The sequence below is a fragment of the Bombus vancouverensis genome, chromosome 11 (genome assembly GCF_051014615.1).
Source record: "Bombus vancouverensis nearcticus chromosome 11, iyBomVanc1_principal, whole genome shotgun sequence".
NCBI classification, from domain to species: Eukaryota; Metazoa; Arthropoda; class Insecta; order Hymenoptera; family Apidae; genus Bombus; species Bombus vancouverensis.
In genome coordinates, this window is record NC_134921.1 from 11,569,180 (window position 1) to 11,591,291 (window position 22,112).

Consider the following 22,112-nt stretch of genomic DNA (forward strand, 5'->3'; position numbering starts at 1 on the left):
AATGGCGTCGGAAACATAGAAGGAGGAACGAGAACCGCCTTCTGAAATAGCATCGCTATTTATTAGATTATCGTTGATCTTGTACAGGAAATACCAAAAAATTTTCCAAATCAACGAAGCATCGTTTGCTCGAGTTTTTTTAGAAACAGATTTTACGTTAACTGATACTTTATATCGTACTACAGAGGATATTACAGAGGAAGAACACGATATATGTACATATAATTTATTTAAAAGTTACGTATATAAAATTTACACGGTTTACCGAAATAAATAATAACTTTTAGATGAATCAGCTGCGCGCCTTAAGGTAAGGCTTTTGGACTTTACTTGTCAAAAACTATATTATAAAGAACGATATTAAAAATTCGGTGTGCCGCAAAACGAAATTATTGACATCGATAGATTTTCTTTTCAAAAGTTTAATAAAGATCTTTCCGTGAAACTGTGTATGTATGCACATATTGATTTTATCGTTCTTGACAATTGAGTTGAATATGGTTTCCTATATTCACCGCAGTAAATCGCAGAGGGCGTGAATAACACTCCAATTCTTCGCAAAGTCGGTATTACAGATATTCTCTATTTTATCCTTCGTCGATAACAACTGAGTTTTATTGCTTTTTCTATATGTTGATCGGTATATTATCATTTAAGTAGTTAGATAGAAGATTACAGATATAGGAATAGGCATGGTGCTTGTTGTTACCAGTGATAATAGATGTCGCCGTAATACTGTGTTTTATTCAATAGATAAATCTATTTATGCAATTGAAATATGATTCGTAATTCAACGTGTTTCTCACTTCTCAAGTGTGTACTTCGGTATTTGGATAGAAATATTGTCATCTTATAAAAACAGGTATGTAATATCTAGATTTTATATAATGTACACACCTTATTTTAACATTATTCGCCGATCGTTATTATGTATTTGAAACTTTGTTACAGTTTTCAAGAAGCGTTTTTAATAATTGTTTTGCCAGATTATACGTTATATGACAAAAATCACTTTGTTGTTGAATTAATTACTTCTAGGATAAATGAAAGTGGAAGGTAGCTGTGTCATTATGTATTGCTCTTTAACATAGAAAATGAAGACAGAGGGAAAGATAGTCATTTTGGGTTCACAAGGTAAATTCTGCGTAATAATAAACATTTTACATTTTTCATTTTCTTTCGTTCTATATTTCGTGTCTATACCTATATACGTTTATTCCTCGAAACCATGTATAACCTTGTATAGCTTTATTAAAGAATATTTAGGTTAGTTTATTGTTTACATTGATATGCTCAAACTACTTTATAATACTATCTACTTCTAATTTGTAATTTTTCAGGTGTCGGTAAGACAAGCATGATCATGCATTATATTGGGAAAACGTACAACGGTCAGGTGAATCCTACAATTGGAGCATTGTTTTTTAATTGCAAGTTAAATATACAAGATACAGGAATAATGCTACGGGTACAACGATAAATATAAAATTATTTCTCTTTGTTCTCCATGTTTCTATTTGTTAGAACACGTTAAATAGCTTTCGATGTTGCTTAAGAATTTGTATAAACACTTTCAAGACAAAATACAATATAATATACTGAATTTTCAAAGATATCTTTATTACATTATTAGAGCTGAATACTGCATGGCTTTATTTGTTTTATGGGATATAGATTTGGGACACAGCAGGACAAGAAAGGTTCAGATCAATGGCACCAATGTACTATCGAAATGCTAATGCAGCTATATTGGTATTTGATTTAACTCAGTACAATACGTTTGCAGCAATGAAACGATGGGTGACAGAACTTCGAAGAAACGTGGAAGAAGCTCTGGTATTAGCAGTAATCGGAAACAAATCGGATTTAATAGAAAAGCGGCAAGTCAATGCAGAGGAGGGTAGACTTTACGCTACGAAAATTGGTGCAAGCTATCATGAAACGTCGGTTCTTCAAGGCGAAGGCATTGAGAATGTATTCTTAACTGTTGCTAGAGGTCTCCTTGGATTATCTTCGACTGACCATAACTCTACACCAATAAGAGTATACGAATCGACAAACTTGGATCCTAACGATATAGACATATTATGTACACCGATTGTCGAGGAAGGTGCTCAACACCTTAGTATCGCTCACGGAATGCAAGAGAAACCTTATGCCTGTTGCTAGCCTTCTTTCGATTCCTTATTTCAATGATTTTATAAATATGGAATAATGTGGAAGAACATATGTTCTTTGTAATTATTCCTCGATAACGATTTAAGATAAGATCACAACCTTCCTATTGTGCATAAATACGTACACGAATCAATGCGCAGATTCTTACTTTTGGTTTAAAAAAATACATGCCATTTGTAAATTTTTCTATAACTATGCCTTTCTTATATAACCAATATTTTTAATACATTCCTAATGAAAATAAAAAATATTTTATGCTTTTTATGACACATTAAGTAGTTCTAATATGATATATGTGATATTACTCATATCGATATCAAATAATTATGATATTTGAAATGAAATTAAAAATGTAATTATTTCTTTCTTCGTTCAACGAGTTGCGGGTATAAAATTTATTAATGTAATTCAGTACTAATTATGGTAGTTAGTATGTATCACGTTTAGTGTACATAATGAAACAAATAGAGGAATTTTGTGCTCATAAGCACAGAATGATAGTGGTAAGGTGAGTCATTCCCTCTTTGGGCCAGGCTTCGCGAAGCGTAACGCATCCCAGCTTTGTTTATGTTTAACTCGTCTCACTTCCGTTACATAAGCATTTCTTTAGTACAGTACCTTCGGTTATGCCGTTATGCCTCAGATAGTTCATAGTAATGATGATTCACTGCATAAGGAATTCGTTTGAGAGATTCCGTTAAATGTGATAATCGTTTAAAGCGATTGAAATTGTATGCCTCCTGTGGTGCAACGATGCCGTGACTTAAGAATATTGATTTTTGGAAAAACAACTGTAAACTTGAAAACAAATTTTACAAGAAATTATTTTTATCATAAGTAAGTAAATTTCGTCTTTTCCAAAGCTCTACGATCATTACAATGTTAATGAGCGTTGAAGTACTTTTGTGAGCCGCTGTATATCAGAGGATAAATTTAATCAATTACATAAATCCTGCATCCTTAATTTCATTTCAGGTATGTACCTGCAGCGTAAAGTTGTATTGTGCGAGTAACCCAATTAGCGGCGTTCATTCTGCGCGACCAAGTCGCGTGAATAAACGCGAGAAGAAAGGAGCGCGTTATTTGAACATCGTGATGTACATGTAACCAGGAGAACAATGTGCCGCAAGTGCACATTGAAAGAGTTTCTTCGTGTCTATGAGTAGAGATCTACAACAGAAGAAGGAGAAGCAACGGGCAGAGAAACGTTTCTAACGTAATAGCGGCTTTGGAGAACACTCTTTACATTTTGTATAAGAGAGCATTACTGTTCGTTAGTATTCTCAGTCAAGTTTAGATCGTTGAATGTTACAGAAACCTAACTAGAAAACTATCTCATTTCGATTAAAGTATCTAGTGTAAGATGTATGGCCGCGTTATCGATAATGTCATTACGTTTTATAATAATAGTGAATCCGGTTATTTGCCGTTCTAACCGATTGAATCTTTATTTGATTAATCTTTCGACTAAAAATATAAGCAAATTATAATCATTCGTTAGACCGATGCTAAAATGTTTAGACCGAGTTACATATCTTTGCCACTCGTGTTCCAAATTTTCAGTATTCTTCAACAATGTTCACATACTCTGTGTCTTACAATTGATAATCGTTTAACACCTACCGGGAATGGTAATTCGTATAGTAAAACGTATTCGTAGAAAATGTGTTTCTGTTATAAATATTGTAACGATAAAAATAGATCTTTTGATTTAGATTGTTTTACAAGGATATCCATTGGTTCTAAGTTACCCGAAATGGACATCGCGTCACGAACTAATGCCATGAGTTTAACGGAATGTGAAAAAAATTGTTTAGGAAAGAAGCATGATTGCAATGCGTTTTCATTTGGGTACGGGATATTGTCGATATCGCGAAAAAATTGTTTAAATCAACGTAACATTTTATCGAGCCACCGTGGCATTTTACCAATCGATACCACGTTCCCTTTCTTTCACTTTCTTTTTCTTTCTAGCGTTGGTGTAAAGGGTAACAGTACCTGTCTAATTAGTCGACAGATACCGGCATTAGAAAATTTAGAAACCGATCAGGAGTACGATGTTTACGCGAAAAAACGACGAGACTCGATATGGTGCGATTTTGACCGTTTCTATAAAAGTTTCGTACGCGAAGATGAAAATCGTTCAACGAAAGCAAATAAGCTTATTAGTAAAGGATCCATTATAAACAATGATAATCCCTTCTCAAAATTAATACCAGAACCAATTTCGGTATTGGCACCACATAATACGTTAACATCTTCAAGGTAATTCCCATTTTTATTTCTCTCTTTACTTTTAACGATAGAAAATCATATTCACGATCGGCAAAGAAAATATCCACAGTTTAGTGATCAGTAATCTACAGTGCATCGAACGTAACAATTTAAAGAAATCATGTAAAATGATATATTTCTGAAATTTCAAGAAACAAAAATGGCATGACGAATCATGGACGTATTGGTAGCTATGGTTTGCTTATTAATCACGATCAACGATTTCTTTCCGAGGACAATAACCGTAGTGTTCTGGATATTATTGCAAACAAAAACAAAGAAACCTTCTCGCCCACACCTTTCGGTAAGTTGCAATATTTTATGCCCCACTATATATATATATACACTGCATAAATACTAATAAATACATTTTTGATAGTATAATTACGCGACTATCGTTACTATAATTTCCAAACATTTCTATTTTATGTGATAATAATTGCTCAATATAAATAAACGTGTTATAAAGTTAGTATTTTCTTAGAAGCGATGGCTCATCGACAAAAAAGTACTGGATGTATATGTAAATGACCAATTTTTTCGAATCATACTACAATTAGAATGATCGAGCTAGCTGAAATAATAGCATCTTGTATCCTTGACGTATCTCGAAGGACGTAAATAATAGAGCTTGCTTAGTTTTAAAGTGACATAATTTTAATGTATGAAAAATTAATAGTAAATTGATAATGAAACAAAATGGCAAGTAATGGCAAGTAAAAAGTATCTTCCATATAGAATTCTAACGTATTGAATACAGACTCTATCAAAAATTATAATACAATTTTAAAATTCGATAAATAAAATTGAAGAAATTCAATATCATAGCATACGACTAACTTGTTCTGTTTGATGAACGAGCCATGAATATGTGAATTTATATAAATATTCGCAGTACAATAATAAAACAACTAGAAGATAGAAGCAGCGAGAAGCATTCAATTTGTAATAAATATCGATAGATGCCTCGATACTTACGGTCCTCGCTGTATTTGCGAAGACAATCGTTGTATTTGCATATTAAGAAACCAATTCTTCCAAACAACCTTTAGCAATCATCATGATGTCCCTCCTCCAACGTGCGAATATTTCCTCCCACTATTGCATCCGAAGCACTCACTTTTCTATAAAACCATGCTGGACTTCAATTTCATTATTACTTTTTACACGTTTTGGTGTTTCCATCGTATACAATTTTACACATGTTCGGTATCTCTTGAAGGGTGTAGTGTTCTCCGTTCATACTCAATAATACTGTTAATACGTAATAAATGTAGCTCGATATAGTTGGAAGAAGTTGAAGAAGATTTATGAAGGAAGTATGATCACGAAAATTAATATTTTTGTGTTTGTTACGAAAATCATCGTGGCCAAAAAATACAACGACTTTAATTATTTCGATTAAGAAAAGAGAGGCTTTCTGAATTGGCTGTGTCGGTTTTAATAATTAAAGAAACAGAAGCAGATATGTTTAGAAAATCGTGGTTTTGGAGTCTCTTTATCTCACTGCTTCTTCTTCGTACGATTCATAGTTCAACGATCTCGAAGAGAAGTAATAACGATGATTTTGCACGTAAGTTTACAATGATACGACAGGATTATCCAAATCCTAATGCTAAGATTTTACATATTCATTTATTAGTAAATGTTACGCAAATGTTCTCGTATTACGATCTGTTAATGTTGCGTGTGATATAGATGTATGTATAGCTTACAATTAGATAAATATGTTTCAAAAATTTAGTTATAATTTGTCATCGAAAGCTGCTACCTGGCAAGAAAATGATGGGATTATTCATCGAGCGTATCGTCAATTGTGAAAATCTACAGGATTGTTGTCGAGCATGTGATTACGAAAAGACTTTTGTGTGTAAAGGTTTTAATCATAGGTATGTGAAAATGTCTCTATATACGTTATCGCTCTAAAGTAGACAGACAATTGCTTATTTTTGACAAGATGCATTTTAATTACAAAATTAGAGATAAATCGAGGTACAATGATCTTATTTTTTATAATCATCGTAGCTGCGTGCGATAGAATATTGTAGTGTTATTGAATTGGTTTTTAAAAAAACTATATGCGATAACGAAATTCAACTATGGATTATAATATAATTTTCCCGTAATTTGAAGACGTAGGACCGATGATTCAAAGTGCACATGCGAATTGACATCAACACCATATTTTCGCATGGATACCGATGAAGATTTCTCAATTGATTCTTATTACGATTATTACGAGAAGGTTGACAATTGCCCTTCCTCAGCATGGCATGACAACGGTATACCACGTTGGAAAAGCTATGTAAAAAGTTCTCGAGAAAATAGTCAAAACACATGGTTGGACCGTGAAAATGCGAATAAAGATTTCGTGCACACAGATCATTCGATCTATAAAGAGAATTATCCGCTATATCGCGAATCAGCTTATGATTTTTCAAATGGCCTCGCACGATCTGGCAAACCATTTCATTACGAACAGCCTCATGGTAAATAATTCTATTTAGATTATGATACGATACGATTACGATGTAATTGGAGAAGAGTAGTGATATAAGACAGAGTACACAAACGAAACAATAATCTAACATATTTTTCTCGTTATTAATGAAAATACTACTTTTATTTCAAACGAAATAGGTTTTACGTCTCGTTATCATGATTTGAATTGGAATCGCAACTGGAAAGAATCGGAGTCTCGCAATCCCGATATCATTAACGACAATACCTTTGTCAACTCTCGCGTTGATTACGATAAAGGATATTTTGACGCAAAATCGCCACGTTTTCCCAATTCACGATTAGACCATCCTCTGACACAGGAATATTCCATTCCTAACGAGAACGAGCAATTTTATGGGAAATTGTACAATTACGGCAGTGCATTCGGCTATAATGATAATTACGTGTCCGTTCCAAAAGAACCATATTATGAAAAACACGAGACATCACAAATGACACGAAAATGTTCAGTGAAAGCTGCCTCGGGTTCAAAATTAAGCAGAAGCGTCTTACGAAAGACTTGCGCGGCACACGATTTTGAACAATGCGAAGAGTTTTGTACCAATGAAACAAGTTTCTCTTGCGAAAGCTTTGCTTATAGGTAAGCGAAAGAATAGAAGAATTTTTACTGATACCTAAGGGTTGGGCATTTTTTATTTGAAATAAATATAACGCCAAATAACGATCAAATAAATCAAATAATAAATGATTTAATAAATGTTGAATAACACGAGAAACTTGTAAATACGGTAATTGATGAAATACTTTCGCAAATCACTGCATGTTTAGCTGCTTTTGTCTCATCGAACGTTAAAATTCAACAACTCCGTCGTAGTTGAACATCAGTGACCTCGTTCTCACTAGAGAACGTCGAGGTCACCTTTCGAATTATGTTATGTTATTAATTTTATTCTTTGTATTTATGTAGATGCAACGTGGCAACCACGAATCCTACTGATAACTGTTTACTAAGCGATCGTTCCTATCAGGATCTAAATTTTTACACGGATCTTGAACCAAATCGCGATTACGATACCTACGTATTAACGTCAGATGCTAAGAACTGCTACTTAAAAAAGTCAACAAATCGATATCCTTTGGAAGAATGTTTCTCGAGGATCAGAAGTGGATTTACCATGCCGATGGATGTCATGAAGAAATCAATATTTGTTAATGATTTTGGAGAATGTCAATTTGCGTGCACCACGTCGCAAGAATTTGTTTGTAGAAGCTTCGTTTTCAAATATGCGATGGACAATCACAAAGTGTACAGTCATGAACGCGTATCACCTAACTGTTTCTTAAGCGATTGGCCGGCAGAAGAAATAAATCCTATCGATATGCCAGATATGGATGGTGCTGAGTTGTATGAAAGAAATACATTATCTTATGGTTGCGAAATGCATCCTTCGTCCCTATCGAATTCGAATGCAATTACTCCGTACGACAAGGGATCGTCTCAATCGCACATGGACGAACTTTGTTATTCCGAATATCATAGACCATGCAAATTAATGTCTCACGCAGTGATTTCCTCGATGCGAGCTGTTACAAAACAGGATTGCCGCCGAAGGTGTTCGACGATGAGAAACGCCGGTGTGGTACCTTGTATGTCGTTTAATTACATGTGAGTACTTCACTTTCGGTGAGTATTAATATGTAGTCTGCGAATGCTTATGCATTTAGGGGAAATTGAAAAATGCGAGAATACACAAAATGAGAAATCATTCTTTGCCCGGTTGTAGCACGGTTACAGTGACATCCGCTATAAAATATCCAAAGTATAGTAATCATAATAACATTTAGTAGGTGAAATAAATCTTTGCTTGGATTCCATTTCTTGAGTCGTGCCCATAAAACCAGGCACACATAATAATTTGCATAAACATCCGCAGTCTGTTAGTATAGGTATGTATAGTGTTGAAAAAGTATCGTACAATAATGATTAATTTCATTCGTAGCATTACTATCGATAATACACGGAGTAACTGTTTTTTAAGCGACATATCAATACGAGATCTAAGGCCAAATCTGGACTATGTTCACGATAATGATCACACATTATATACATGGAAAGATTTTGATCCATATTGTGGTTTAATCGCGAATGCTTTCAATACGACAAATGCACCAACATTTGAAAATCACGATCAATCACATCCTCCTGAGTTCGGTTATCCGAATGCTCAAAGAACACCCGAGAGCGAAATACATCACCCTCATGAGCCAGCTTCCTATCATCCCACTCGATGGAGAAATAAATTTCGACCTGAGGAACACGATTACAAACATAAGTTAGCTAGTGGAGACAACGCATCCCCTCTTGAACCTGGTACTTTCGAATATGGACATAACTTTTTCCATTGTAAGTATTTCGATGACCTTATGTTGTCAAAGTCAACATTCTGAATAATTTTTTCTTATACATAATCGCTGGTCCTCGCTTTCAAGTATTCGAAAAAAATTTCAGTTATTTTTACGTTAAAATTACACTATATCTAGGCTTAAGCACACGCGTTTGTATATAGCTGAACCTCGACCGACATAAATCATTAATGATAATTATTCTTAGTATAGATGAAAAAGGAAAGCCAATGAGTTATAGGTTGAACTACATTAACATCGCTATCTATTAATTTTATTTGAATAGCAACAAACCAGCTTCCTCCATCTCGACGTTATACGGTAAACGGTTCTCCTTGCAAAAACGGCACCGTCTGTCAACGAAATGAGATCACTGGATTCTGGTCTTGTGAAATTGAAAATGAATATGGTAATTGGGATTACTGCTGCGAACCTAGTCATCAATGTGGATTTTCACAAGGATATCATCATCCTTGGTACGATTAATATCGATTGAGTTAATTCCATTTTATTTCCATTTTTCTTCGTTTTTTATCATTAATCGTAAACCGTATGTATTATAATCCAAATTTTAAAAGTTATAGTACAAAAGTTCTCTAATAAAAATATGACAGTCTGGTAATAAATAAATAACTAATTAAACAATCTTGTAGGTGTTATGTGGGTCCCAACGAAGATCAATGGAGACCTTGTAGCGAAACATATTATCCATATCATTTTGCAATGGATCATACAAGTTATCGCCAATCACCATTATATACCGCTCGTCATTGGCCAGTAATTTACTTCCATGAAACATCGCCACCAAACTGTTCTACCAATAATCCTAACGTTAAGGAGTCATGGAAACTACAGTGATAGAATCTTCCAATAAAAAAAGAAACCTATCCTCATTACCGTTTTCGCATACAACATGTACAGTGTCTTCTTTCTTTATTCATTATCAGAATTTCCTTTAGGTGATAATAACAATTATTTTCTCTTCAAATAACAATTTCGAGATAAAAATATACTTTATGAACATTATATATTTCCATCGCAATTCCGTTAAATTAATAAATGGATAATTACGAAGTACATAACATATATTTGTTAAGATGATACTAGTAGACTTATAAAAAATACAGAGTAGTACACAGAATCTATCCAGATAAAAAACCCTAATTAATTTCAAAGAAAATAACTAAAATGTTCCGTGACTTGGGCAAACAGTTTCTTATTATGTATATGTATGTATACTGTATACATATAACCTAATATAATCATGTGTATAAGATTTAATGACAATCTTCCTATTTCGTATTTCAATTAATGTGGAAAAGATAATTACAATTTATTATGAGTCGTAGTAGTATCTAAGTAATAAATTTATCTGAATAATTTATGCTAAAGATTTGGTTTTAATTTAACAAGTATGTACTTACTTACTTACTTATGTAAATACGTATGTACTCAGCATAAACATTAACCATAGGAAACTGAAAATTTGATACGCCAACTAGTGACAGCAAAACTAAACTACTGAGAGTAGGTCGAGTATCCAGTATCCATATTATTTCATATGATCATCAATATTTAAATGGACACGTTGTGAAAAACGAGTGCTTTTAAATTCATTTAATGCTTTTAAATTGATCAGTGTAGTAAGAGTCACATAGTTATTTAAGCAGTTATAAAAATTAAAATGGAATTTTCTGCCAGAAAAAATAAAAGTAAAGTATATTGCTGTGTGTACGGTTGTAACAGTCGTGCATGTAAACATGACACTGTCCGTTTTTATCATTTTCCCCGTGAAAATGAAAACTTAGTTAAATTAAAAAACAAATTAAATAAAGAGGAAATTATTGACCGCTTCAGTGCATGGGTGAAAGTTTTAAAAATGGGCAAGAGTGTATCATCGTCTATGAGAGTATGCTCATTACACTTTACAAAGGAAGATTTTATCCCATCAAGTATTATTATAATTATATATAGAGTTGGACATAAAATTTACGATTTTTTAAAAGTCGTGTCGGGAATTTACCAACATTTTTTCTTCTAGATAGTCGCATACGTCGTTTAAAAAACACAGCAATCCCATCAGTCAACCTCCCGAGTTCTTCAATTAATACACAGTTTAGTAAGTACATCAACAGATACATAAAAGATTAAATAGAACAGCTCATAAAGAACATTTTTTTAATTAAAAAAATTCTTAATTATTAGAAGCTGGCGATTATTTAGAATATAGATAAATCAGCTGATGTAAATAAATGAACAGAAAGAACAAAGGACCTACGTTCAGTAGTTTGCCATCTTACCACCAGAGCATGGTCATATAAATAGGTTTCGACACTCACTAGGGAAAACCGTCCGAAAATTGAGTTATGAAAAATCAACATAGAAGACAACAGAGTTCTCGTTCTTGCGAGACAGATAGAAGTGAATAGAGTGTCCTGTTTCTATTTGAGACACTTATAGTATGTCATGTATAACGCAGAATATAAACCTTCATGTCTTCCATGTTGATTTTTCACGACTCGATTTTTGGACGATTTCTTTTATGTTTTTAGTATACTAGTGTCAACACTTGTCTATATGATTGGTGCACTGAAATCTAAGCCACGCCTCCATTAAGTTTCTCATCCATCACAGAGGTCGCCGGTGTTGTTCGTAACTTATATTTTCGCCATTGTGATTCTATCCATTATCCGGTTATCTTCGGATAGTCGCTACCTTAATCATTATTATGTTATCGTTATCACCTTTGTTAATACAACAGCATTGAACGTGTTGTGCAGTGCTGTTGATCATTGCCACTGGTTTCATTATGGCGACGCCGGTGACGCCGCCATCATAGTTCATAGTTTTATATCGGATGGTATCACACAAACGAAGTTACATGTATAGAAAACCCAGCAACAGTTCACTCATTATTTTAGTATGAAACCCATTTTAGTCTGAAAAGTGTGAAGGTATTGTCAACGTTCCTTGCGGAAAAGCAGGCAAAAACATACAGTAAAATTTTACTGAAGTTAAATATATGTTACTCCCTGTAGGCAGTTCTGCACATTGTCAAAAAATTGTTCATACCACAAAAATGCCGAAAACACGACTAATTACGCGTTCAATAACGAACAGTCGACCACCTCACATGACTTTAAATTTGGAGTGTTCAGAAGAGCCTCTCAGCGAAGCACAGTTAGTGTTACGATTAGAACTCAAAGAAAATTATGACAGAGTATGTTTTATTTGTTTTCTTTAAACAATTCTCTTTTTTTTTAATTTTATATGGTAGATTCAATTTTCCTCTAATTTATTCACTTATATACCTGTAGGTTGCTGCCACCTTGGAGGAATTGGTTAAAGATCATGGAGGTAAATTGGTATGCCAAGCAGGCAATGTCAACGGTTATCAGTATACATTGTAGGTATCATTTTCTACATAGATGTTATCTTTTTGCAATTGCTGCTCTTTTAGCAAACTCAGTGTTTGTATCTTCTCGTATACCAGGCCTTCAAATCCTGCTCAAGCGACGGTTAAAAATAATTCACAACCTATTGTCAATGTAGTAAGTATTATGGATATTATAAACAATATATATATGTATTATACAATTATCATTATGTCTTTAAAAAGTGATATTGATTACAGAATCAAAATAAAAACCAATCTATTAAATTGAATGTATTAAATAATGCAAATGGATCTCAGGGTAACATACAATTGGTTGTGGATTCACGAATGGGAGTTATTCTTGGATCCGTTGCTCAGCCTCAAGGTAAATAATTGTTTATGATTGTTTATTGTGCATATACAATAAACCAATAGTAACAAGTAATAAATTTTAGGAACTTCTATGACCAATGTTTCATCAGGTTCAACATTAACACCAAATTCAACATCCACATCTACAGCTACAACTATATCTACCATTTCACATTCTCAAACAGAAAATGTATAAAAGTTTCTCATTACTTTATTAAGCTCTAACAAGTTCTATTTTGAAGAAAACTTATTTTTTCTTCTTTACTTTTTTTTGCAGTATAAGTATACTCGTTCCGGACGCAGAACAAAAGTGCTCGAAGTACAGCAATCTGATATAATAGAGGAAGTATGTTATGCGTAAATATCGTTTCACTACCAGATTTTTTTCTTTTTTTTTTTGTTGAACTGATCCCATCTTACTCTAATCATATAGCCCACACTAGTACCTCGTGGAAAACAGAAATTAGGATGCTCGACGCATGTTGTTACACCAAGTAAGTTCCATTTGATCACTTTGAAATATGCCTTCAGTAAGATATAAAGCATCTATAAATTTGCTATATGCTAATTACGTACTCTAAACACATAGTTTCTGCAAATTAAATTTAATGTTTTAGCTACAACCAGCCCGCAAGGTGTTACTAATCTCAGAATAAAAACTGTAAGTAAACAACAGGTTACACCGACAGTGTCATCAACATCAGCTACGATAAATACGACTACAGGAACGGTATCACCAACGATAACGGTGTCGGCAACAACAACAAAACTGGCTATTGCAAAACCAACTGAGCATACGAGTATTGGTGGAATATCAGTTGGAAAAAGTGCAGGTTAGAGGAAGAATTTATGTGGAATTAAACGCTTTATGATTGTCACGTTGATTGCTGTGTATTGACTGGGAAATCGAATTGACGTTAGAGATAATTTATTTGCAGTCAATGTAGTAGACAAATAGAATTTTTCTGCTTTAATTCCAATAATCTTTCACTTTAGCTTGCGACCAAATTGACGAATCGAAGAAGAATCTTCCAGATGGAAAGGAAGTAACTTTTAACAAAATAAACGGAGGCAGAACATTTCCTTCGTTGGTCATCGTAGCTAGACCGAATCTTCGTACAAAGGATATCGCGCCAATAGTAGCTCAGAAAGAAAGATCGGAGTTAGGTACCTATTAACATGGGTGTGATTATCGGTTGCCACCCTTTTCTTTATATAAATTATTAATGTACGTTTCAGATTTGAAAGTCAAGAGCGTACTCATGTACTCGGCTACAAAATTTGCTGAATGGTTGATACAGCAAGGGTTGGTAAAGTCTGAACAATTTTGTACGCAACATAATAATAATAATTATCAGAGGAAATTGAAATTAGGAATGTATAGTGATCCCGGTACATTTCCATATTCGGGAGGATACGTTTGGATTTCAGAATGTTGTCCAGATCGTTTTGTTTCCCTCTTTTCCGGTTCAATTTTTCAGAGTGCTACATATACGCCTACCATTCTTTTAAAATTAATTTATCATTGGGCATGCCAAACAAATGTTCAAAATGTTACTTCCTGGGTAAAGGTATCAAATGTATATGTGAAAAATTTTTATACACATTTACGTAGTGTTTGCACTGCCGCAATTTGCGATAAATTTCGTAAAATGGGAGGTAAAAATTCCGTGATACAAGTTGGTGTAATTAGCTTAGGTACAACATCGCAGGACGGAAATTTACGACAAGTTAAAGTCGAAGTACTTGGTGTATTGCATTATGCCACACTTGATTTAAGATTAAGAGCGTGTGATCCGGTGCAAGATGGTGATAGGTCATATAAACGACGGTTCAATAATATTTTACACCCACTGAAGGAGTGGGTACACCCGGATACGAAAATTATGACCGACTTCACCGTTGATAAAAGCACTCTTGAAGAAATGGGTTTTAATCATGTTACACAGTCAGCATTTTCTGATCAGGGTCCTCGAAATTTTATGAGCAATTATCACATTATGGAATATTTAAGAAAAATTGTCCCGAGAATGTTTCAAAATACTCTTAGTTTGCTTAGTAGACAAATGATACAACAATTTTTGGACGAATTAGTATGGAGAGAAATGTACGGAACGACTGCTGCCCGAGCATTTGACAACATTATCGAACATATCGCAGAGCAAACTGGAATCGAGTCAAACGAATGTCTCATAGATCGTTTGAATAAGATAGGTGCTAATCCGTTTCATAACTGGTCTTACTCAAATACGAATTCATCACCATTGACACCACTTATGACGATAAATAAAGAAGAATTTTTTTCGGGCTGCGAAGTTTTGATCCCAAGTGGTAGCAACATGAAACAACAAGAAACATTGCCTTCCGTTCAAACAACAAAACCTGGTCCGAAGAGGGGACGAAAGAGAAATCCAACAACAGCCATTAGTCCAGAGCCAGAGGTGAAAAAAGCCATCTACGATTCAAAAGGCATCAGAGAAATAGATAAGGAATGTAAAAACGATCAGATACAGTTGCAAGAATTTTACTATGCTACTATGGAAGGTGATAAAACTCTTCTTTTAAAGGAACATAAAAGTTCCCTATATTTTAAATGCTTTCTTTGCGCTGCAATATTGCGTTCAAATACAGATGTAATGGAACACACTATTGGCCATGTGCCACCACAAGTACCCGGACAATCAAATTCTCCTGTATGCCGGTATTGTTGCACTGCATTTTCATCTCAACATCAGATGGTTACACACATTACGGAATCACACAGCACTTTTGGTCATTCTGACAGTGACATGGTTGTTTGCGCTATTTGTGAACAAAAATTCGGGAACACTGGTCTTCTAATTAACCACTTATCGTCGATGCATTGTCCTTCGGAAATGCCTTACCGATGCGAAATTTGCGGTTATCGTACTTCCAGTCATAAAGACGCTATTGATCATTTCTATCGTGGTCATGAAAAGGGCGAAGGGTTACAGTGTCCATATTGTTTGAAAGTAATAGATTTTGCAAAAGAAGGCAACCCCAATGTTACCAGCGTTCACGCATTCTTATTACATATGCAAAGACATGTTATCAGAAGGGAACAAGGACGTGGAAATAAATGTTCCAAATGTTGTCTTTGGTTTAATCAGAAAAGTTCATTAAAAAGACATCAAAGGGAATTACATGACTCTGTGTCTAGTACAAAGGTTGTTCCGTATTCAGTTAGTAATAACGGAATAATGATTTCAAAACAACGATTTCAAAATAGACGATTTGAATTCGATAGTCCAGTTACGGAATTACCACACGATGAAAGAGTTAAAAAATGGATCACTGGTCCAATTACGGTGAACGTTCCAATTGAACATCTATCCTGTAAAGAATGCGAAGAGGATATAGATGAACAAGATCATTATCCAGGTGAACAAATATGCCAATTGTGTCGCTACGTAACTTGTTGTTGGCGTGCGTTTAAGGAACATCAACAACAAATTCATAACGAACGACCGATGACCAGTTTGGTAGTTCCTTCTCCTCTTATTAATATTCCATTAAATAAAAAGATGCGATGTTCATGCGGTTATGCAACAACCGATGGAAATCAATTAGCCACACATTTGATTAAATGTAACAAAGTGTCTGGTTACCCGGTTGAGGATACAGCACCATCCGGAATGTTAAACAGTTTAGGTCTGGTACCAAAAAATAACTCAGATGAAATAGATATTGACATTAAAAGGACTAATTAACTATAAAATAAAATGAAGTGAAGTACAAGTTTTTGAATTAATTAGGCGTCGTAGATGATAAGTTGTATAACTGTTTAGAGAATTATCCAATATTCCAAATCGTTCTAAGTTACATCTGTGTAATTAGTGCAAGATAACAAGTTACTTGAATAAGAATGTTATAAAAAAACATCTTATAAATCGGGTCGATATTATATCATGTATTGATACATTCGTTTTCACTTTTATTGCTTACTTTCGTACTCTGTTATTTCAATTAAAAAAACCATAAAATAACCATGAATAGAAATTTCATTCATCATATTGTTACTAAAAATCTTCAATGAACATAATTTAAATCACCAACACTTTATATACGCCATGCAATCTGTATTGTTTGAAAACATTGCTAATAATACTACAATAATAATAGAATAAAACAATCATTGAATTATGTTATATCAATATTATTAATACGATTATATTGCTGAGTTGTACCTTTATATGAAGTAATAAATTATTATTATACGAGAAGATACTACAAGTTTAAAACATGTATCTAAGTATATAATTCTTTATATAGTAGTGTTTGCGTAGTTACAAAAACTCGATATTTTATCGTTGTAGCTATTCGGAAAAATATATTCCAGGAATTTATTTCTTTGACTTTCTAGACTTTCAATAGGTTTCAAGTTTCGAGTTAAAGTGAAAAGCGTTGAGTATAAGTAAGATACAGAGAAAAGTTTGTTTAATATACGAAATGCAGAGTTTCGAGGTCACCTATCACAATGAAGCTAGTTACAGGAACGGACTGGTGAGGATATGGAGCTTCTGCTAAGTGGGGACTTGAGCACTACTTTTATGTGCGTGTGTGGACATTGTATATACAAAGGTATACATATAAAAGTTAATTTTTTCTTTAATTCTTCTGATATAGAACGAAGTACAAAATTTATGCATTTTTCTAAAGTTTTATTTAGCAAGAGTGTTTTCGGTAATTCCACAATAATAAATGTAACATACATGTATCTCCATGTAATCAACTATATCAATACAGTATACAATACTAGTTAATAGAACGCAGAGTTTTATTTTCAATTGAAAACTCAAGATAAATCGTAAACTATTTGCGTTAACGTATACTAATTCATTATTCTGTACTTATCTATATTTCTAGCAAGCTATTAACACTTTTTTTACGTCATTTAACGTCATCTATTATCAAGTCAACACTAAAGAACGCATTTACTAAAACAAACTCCACAATGTTAATTGATTCGGGTTACCAAAGATTATAATTATAATTACAATCATTAGAAATATTATTTAAATACCTAAACATAATAAAGCAAAAAGAAAATATCGACCTAGTTACAATTACAACGATCGCTACCAGTGTGTAATTGATTGTTTTAGTAAACATTTTAACGAAATATTTTAAATATTATAAATATATCTTTTAATTGGGATTATGTTTAGAATTATGTTTTCACATCTCATTACAGATACAGAATGATATCAAAGTTTCATAAATTGTATCACAAGTTGATGCTTTATTTGAACTAATCTTTATTGGGAAAGTAATGAATTTGTATACATCATGTAAAAAATACAAGTTAAACAAAAATTAATTATTTAAGACAAACCAAACACTAGTTGCGCATCGTTACATGTATAAAATATCTGTATATGTGTATATAGAATAATAATACTTACAAATGATTTTAAAAATGTATAATAATACAGAATAAAACGCGGTAAAATCCAATTTGATACAATTAACATTGAGATTTATTAGTAGTAAATTTCTTTTATAATTTGACGTTTCATAGGTTTATGTAACTTTTAAGCCTTGATACCGTCAAATTTTTTACGTGGGAAGCTTCGTCAGCTGTTCATATGATCTTAACATTGTATTCAAGAGAATGAATCGACATTTCCGCCCACAACCTGTTATGTTGGCGATCTACATATACCCGACTATCAGTTTCGGTTTGTTCTGTATTTCTCCGTTTTTCTCCGTACATCTTCATGTCTCTCTCGCTCTCACACTCATTCTCTCTCTCTCTCGCTCGCTCTCTCTCTCTCTCCCTATATATATATGTACGTACGTATACATATAAAGATATTTCTCTTAAATTTAACGCCAAGGTGCTGGAAATGTTATTTTTGACATATTTTACATACTTTACATCTTTCGAAGTCGTTAGTTTCTAATACAATAATTTATTTTATGATCATAGCAAGTTGCGAAATGAAAATTTTGAATTTTTATATATTTTTTCGTGAAATCCTAAACTTGTGATTTTTCTTAGTAGTAAATAACATAAACTAGCAAAGAAAATAGAAAAGAAAGAAATTCCGTTTACTATTTAAGACCTTTGGATTGTAATTTATTTTTCGTTCCGATGGTTGTAGAACGTATACGTTTCCGTTTATGTACTTGTTAGCCCCTGTAATTGAGAAAAAGGCAAAAAAGAAAAAAGAAGTATAGAAAAACGATAAGAGTTACTTGGAAATAGCAAAGCTTAGAAGCTTAGATCGACAAAAAATGGACTGGTTAAAGTGATAATATTTACGCAAAAACAAAAACAAAAAAAAAATACCTGTGCGTTAAATTTGAAAGAGAAGTCGAGCTTCTGGTTGACTACTCGATGGCATAGAGCATGTAGAGATTGCCAGCATCACTGCCTGGTGGTACCAAGGAGTGAGTCGGCGGTAGTACAGTGAAGCCCAAAAACATGAAGGTACGAACCAGCATTGCTAAACCATAACAACAAAGTGTTTTAGACGAGAAACTTTTCTCCTCATAATCATTTTCATTGGAGTCAAAGAACGGTTGACGACAAGTACCTCGATCCGCTCTGTCTTTACGCAGACAAATGATGATATTTGTACATCGTAATGTTTCTTCAGCGTATTCCAGGAGAGACACGAAACCTTCTTTCGAACCTTCGGGTAAAAGGCAGCTTGGCACGCGAATATAAAGACAATGACGCCATACTACAGTTTCCCATTCAACGGATGTGCTTTCCGTCAAATGTAGAGTAAATGTCAAGCGTAATGATTCGCTATTTCGCACAGCTTTCAATAATTCATCCTCCTAGTAACATGATTGGAATTATACATATAAACCTTATAAACAAATATAGAGAAAATTTAAATATAGAAAATATAATACTTTAAATAGTATTATGATATAGAAAAATATTTTCATCCAATATAATAATTGTAAATACGTACTTGAACAATGTGGGAGCTCACAGAGAGCTGACTCTGCTTGATCCCCACGCCGCGGCTCTCTGTGTTGACTGTAGATACAGACAATGCGGCATGGGGCACATCAGGACCACCACAGAGGCCCCACACCCAACGTTATACAATAATGTTGTTGGAATCTAGAGCCTTCCTCTAAACTTTCGTCCATATATTTACTTGACATGTCACTGTAATTCCATATATTCCGTTAATTCATATTTTATATGCCTAAAGTATATATCAGTTGCAAAACTTTATTTGTCAATTAAATTTTATTGTGCCCACGATTAGTTATGTTATCATTATTGTCTGATATACTTTTATTACTGAGTAATTAAATTTCCTTTTTTTAATTATCTATCAGGTTATTTATATTTTTAAGTATTTTATCTTTCTTTGTATATATTTACATTTCACTTCACAATGTTTTAAAAAGATAAAAATTATATTCGTTTTTCGTTTCTTGGAATCTTATACTTGCCGCACGTATGTGGCGCGTAATGTATTAGATAAGGTATTCATGGAAAATCATAGAATTTCGAACTCAAACATATTAATAAAACCGGTTGATATGAAATTGACAAATATATCGTAAATTGAAATTAATTATAGAATAGTTCAAAGGAGCTAACAAACACATGATTAATGTTAGCGATAGAGAATATTTTTCAACATATATATATATAACATTTCTTCATATATATATATATAGCATTTCTCGATAATGAAGTGAACTTATTGAGGAAGATAATTATGATTAAGACTATGTATGCTTAGATACGCTTGTAAATTTAGATATCACTGTTTATTGTAAGTACATTCGTTATCAACGAGTTTCTACTAAGTACATTCAAATTTATCTTTGTACGATTGTGAAACGAGGAAAAAGACGAGATTAAAATTGCATTGCGGATATTTTTGTTCAGACTGCTAATTATATAAAAACCGAATATGCATTTTCATAAAGATTCGTAGTGACTCATTTCGTCTTCCCGTTCGGTTTTATATGATTGGTTATCGTTCGCACCGTAATAAAAATAACCGTGGAAAATTGATGATTTCACATTTATTACTTAATGCCTGAAAGAAGTAATTAATTACTATATATTTTATTTATATCGTTACAGTAAAATTAGTTTGTTTTGACAACTATTTTCTTCTAACTATGATTTAATATTGAAAGTATGATTATATCATGATTTTATTCCACACATGCCAACTTCTAGACTACAATAAGAATTATGTAAGAAATCTCTATGCTTTGTCTATATACTACACATATACATCTAATGTACGATTATTTCCGTTTCAGTATAACAGTTTGTATTATATATATACGATATTGCTAATTAGTAAAAACTGCTGTAATATCAATGTAACCTCGATATTTATTCTTATGAAAAGGAATTTATTCGGTCGAAATAAAGTTGTAACAAAATTTGTTTATTAGATTTTTGTGCTTTACATGTAGAGAAGAAACAGCTGACACGTACAATGTGTCGACGCATACGCGCCGATTCTACGTCACGCGATGGATGTTCACGATTCACGTGGCAGCGTATTATATTATGGAAATAATACTTTCAAAAAATTATAGGTCGCGTTAAAATTTCATTATCATCTTATTTTCGCACCATTAGTTTTAATTAGTTTGTATTTGTTCTATCAAATCACTTTACTTCAAAATATTATATCTCTTTAATGTATAATTTTGTTTATAAGTATTCCTAGCATACAAGAGAATATAACAGTGATTATAAAATACATTATAAATCCGAAGATTTTTACTACTATCAAGGTAAATGATAGAATCGAAAGGTAATGTGAATTATTAATGCGTTGTTTGCATATTTCTGAAGTACTTCTGATGAAATTTTTATTCATGAAAGAAAATAATGATTTTCGACATTTGCTATTAATATAGCTTTTATAAGAAGTATTTTGGTTGAAGAAAAATTGTAAGGATAACATAAATTCCAATAAATAGAATATAAGATGGCGATGATCAAGCAAAGACAGAAATGGCGCAGTAGTCGCACGGTACTTACCAATTGCTGGATATTAAACTTGGCATTATT

The 22,112-nt window shown here is 33.0% G+C and overlaps 3 protein-coding genes across 4 annotated transcripts; 2 read left to right on the forward strand and 1 right to left on the reverse strand.

Annotated features, from left to right (window-relative positions):
* The first annotated feature begins 722 nt into the window (after positions 1 to 722).
* Positions 723 to 2,449, forward strand: LOC117154776 (RAS oncogene family member RabX1). Of its 2 annotated transcripts, none has more exons than XM_033330041.2 (4): positions 723 to 862; positions 952 to 1,134; positions 1,341 to 1,468; positions 1,675 to 2,449. In XM_033330041.2, the coding sequence occupies exons 2-4, from the start codon at positions 1,095 to 1,097 to the stop codon at positions 2,167 to 2,169; spliced, it is 663 nt and encodes a 220-aa protein (XP_033185932.1). In that variant the 5' UTR covers positions 723 to 862; positions 952 to 1,094; the 3' UTR covers positions 2,170 to 2,449. The 2 variants fall into 2 exon arrangements, with proteins under 2 accessions (XP_033185932.1, XP_033185933.1); XM_033330042.2 differs by having other exon boundaries at positions 731 to 862; positions 1,039 to 1,134.
* A 1,016-nt stretch (positions 2,450 to 3,465) lies between these two features.
* On the forward strand, positions 3,466 to 18,136 carry row (relative of woc). Its single transcript, XM_076622899.1, has 24 exons — positions 3,466 to 3,809; positions 3,894 to 4,029; positions 4,153 to 4,443; positions 4,605 to 4,756; positions 6,197 to 6,341; positions 6,586 to 6,941; positions 7,093 to 7,555; positions 7,883 to 8,581; positions 8,916 to 9,319; positions 9,605 to 9,794; positions 9,972 to 10,172; positions 10,711 to 10,730; positions 10,989 to 11,270; positions 11,360 to 11,437; positions 12,357 to 12,538; positions 12,636 to 12,724; positions 12,812 to 12,869; positions 12,953 to 13,079; positions 13,150 to 13,256; positions 13,344 to 13,412; positions 13,500 to 13,560; positions 13,684 to 13,899; positions 14,063 to 14,233; positions 14,306 to 18,136. The coding sequence occupies exons 1-24, from the start codon at positions 3,692 to 3,694 to the stop codon at positions 16,795 to 16,797; spliced, it is 7,107 nt and encodes a 2,368-aa protein (XP_076479014.1). The 5' UTR covers positions 3,466 to 3,691; the 3' UTR covers positions 16,798 to 18,136.
* On the reverse strand, positions 17,728 to 20,222 carry Oda (Ornithine decarboxylase antizyme). The gene is given in 5 exon segments (XM_033330043.2): positions 17,728 to 19,229; positions 19,383 to 19,539; positions 19,630 to 19,879; positions 20,020 to 20,121; positions 20,123 to 20,222. Coding segments are annotated over 4 exon segments (564 nt in total). The 5' UTR covers positions 20,219 to 20,222; the 3' UTR covers positions 17,728 to 19,229; positions 19,383 to 19,423.
* Positions 20,223 to 22,112: the final 1,890 nt, after the last annotated feature.

Bases quoted from the DNA above. Each gene is read 5' to 3' on its own strand.
- row (XM_076622899.1), top strand. From the start codon at position 3,692: ATGTTTAGACCGAGTTACATATCTTTGCCACTCGTGTTCCAAATTTTC. The intron at 4,757-6,196 runs GTAAGTTGCAAT...TCAAAAATTTAG, and splicing joins CTTCTCGCCCACACCTTTCG to TTATAATTTGTCATCGAAAG. The intron at 6,942-7,092 runs GTAAATAATTCT...CAAACGAAATAG, and splicing joins TCATTACGAACAGCCTCATG to GTTTTACGTCTCGTTATCAT.
- LOC117154776 (XM_033330041.2), top strand. From the start codon at position 1,095: ATGAAGACAGAGGGAAAGATAGTCATTTTGGGTTCACAAG. The intron at 1,135-1,340 runs GTAAATTCTGCG...GTAATTTTTCAG, and splicing joins AGTCATTTTGGGTTCACAAG to GTGTCGGTAAGACAAGCATG. The intron at 1,469-1,674 runs GTACAACGATAA...TATGGGATATAG, and splicing joins ATACAGGAATAATGCTACGG to ATTTGGGACACAGCAGGACA.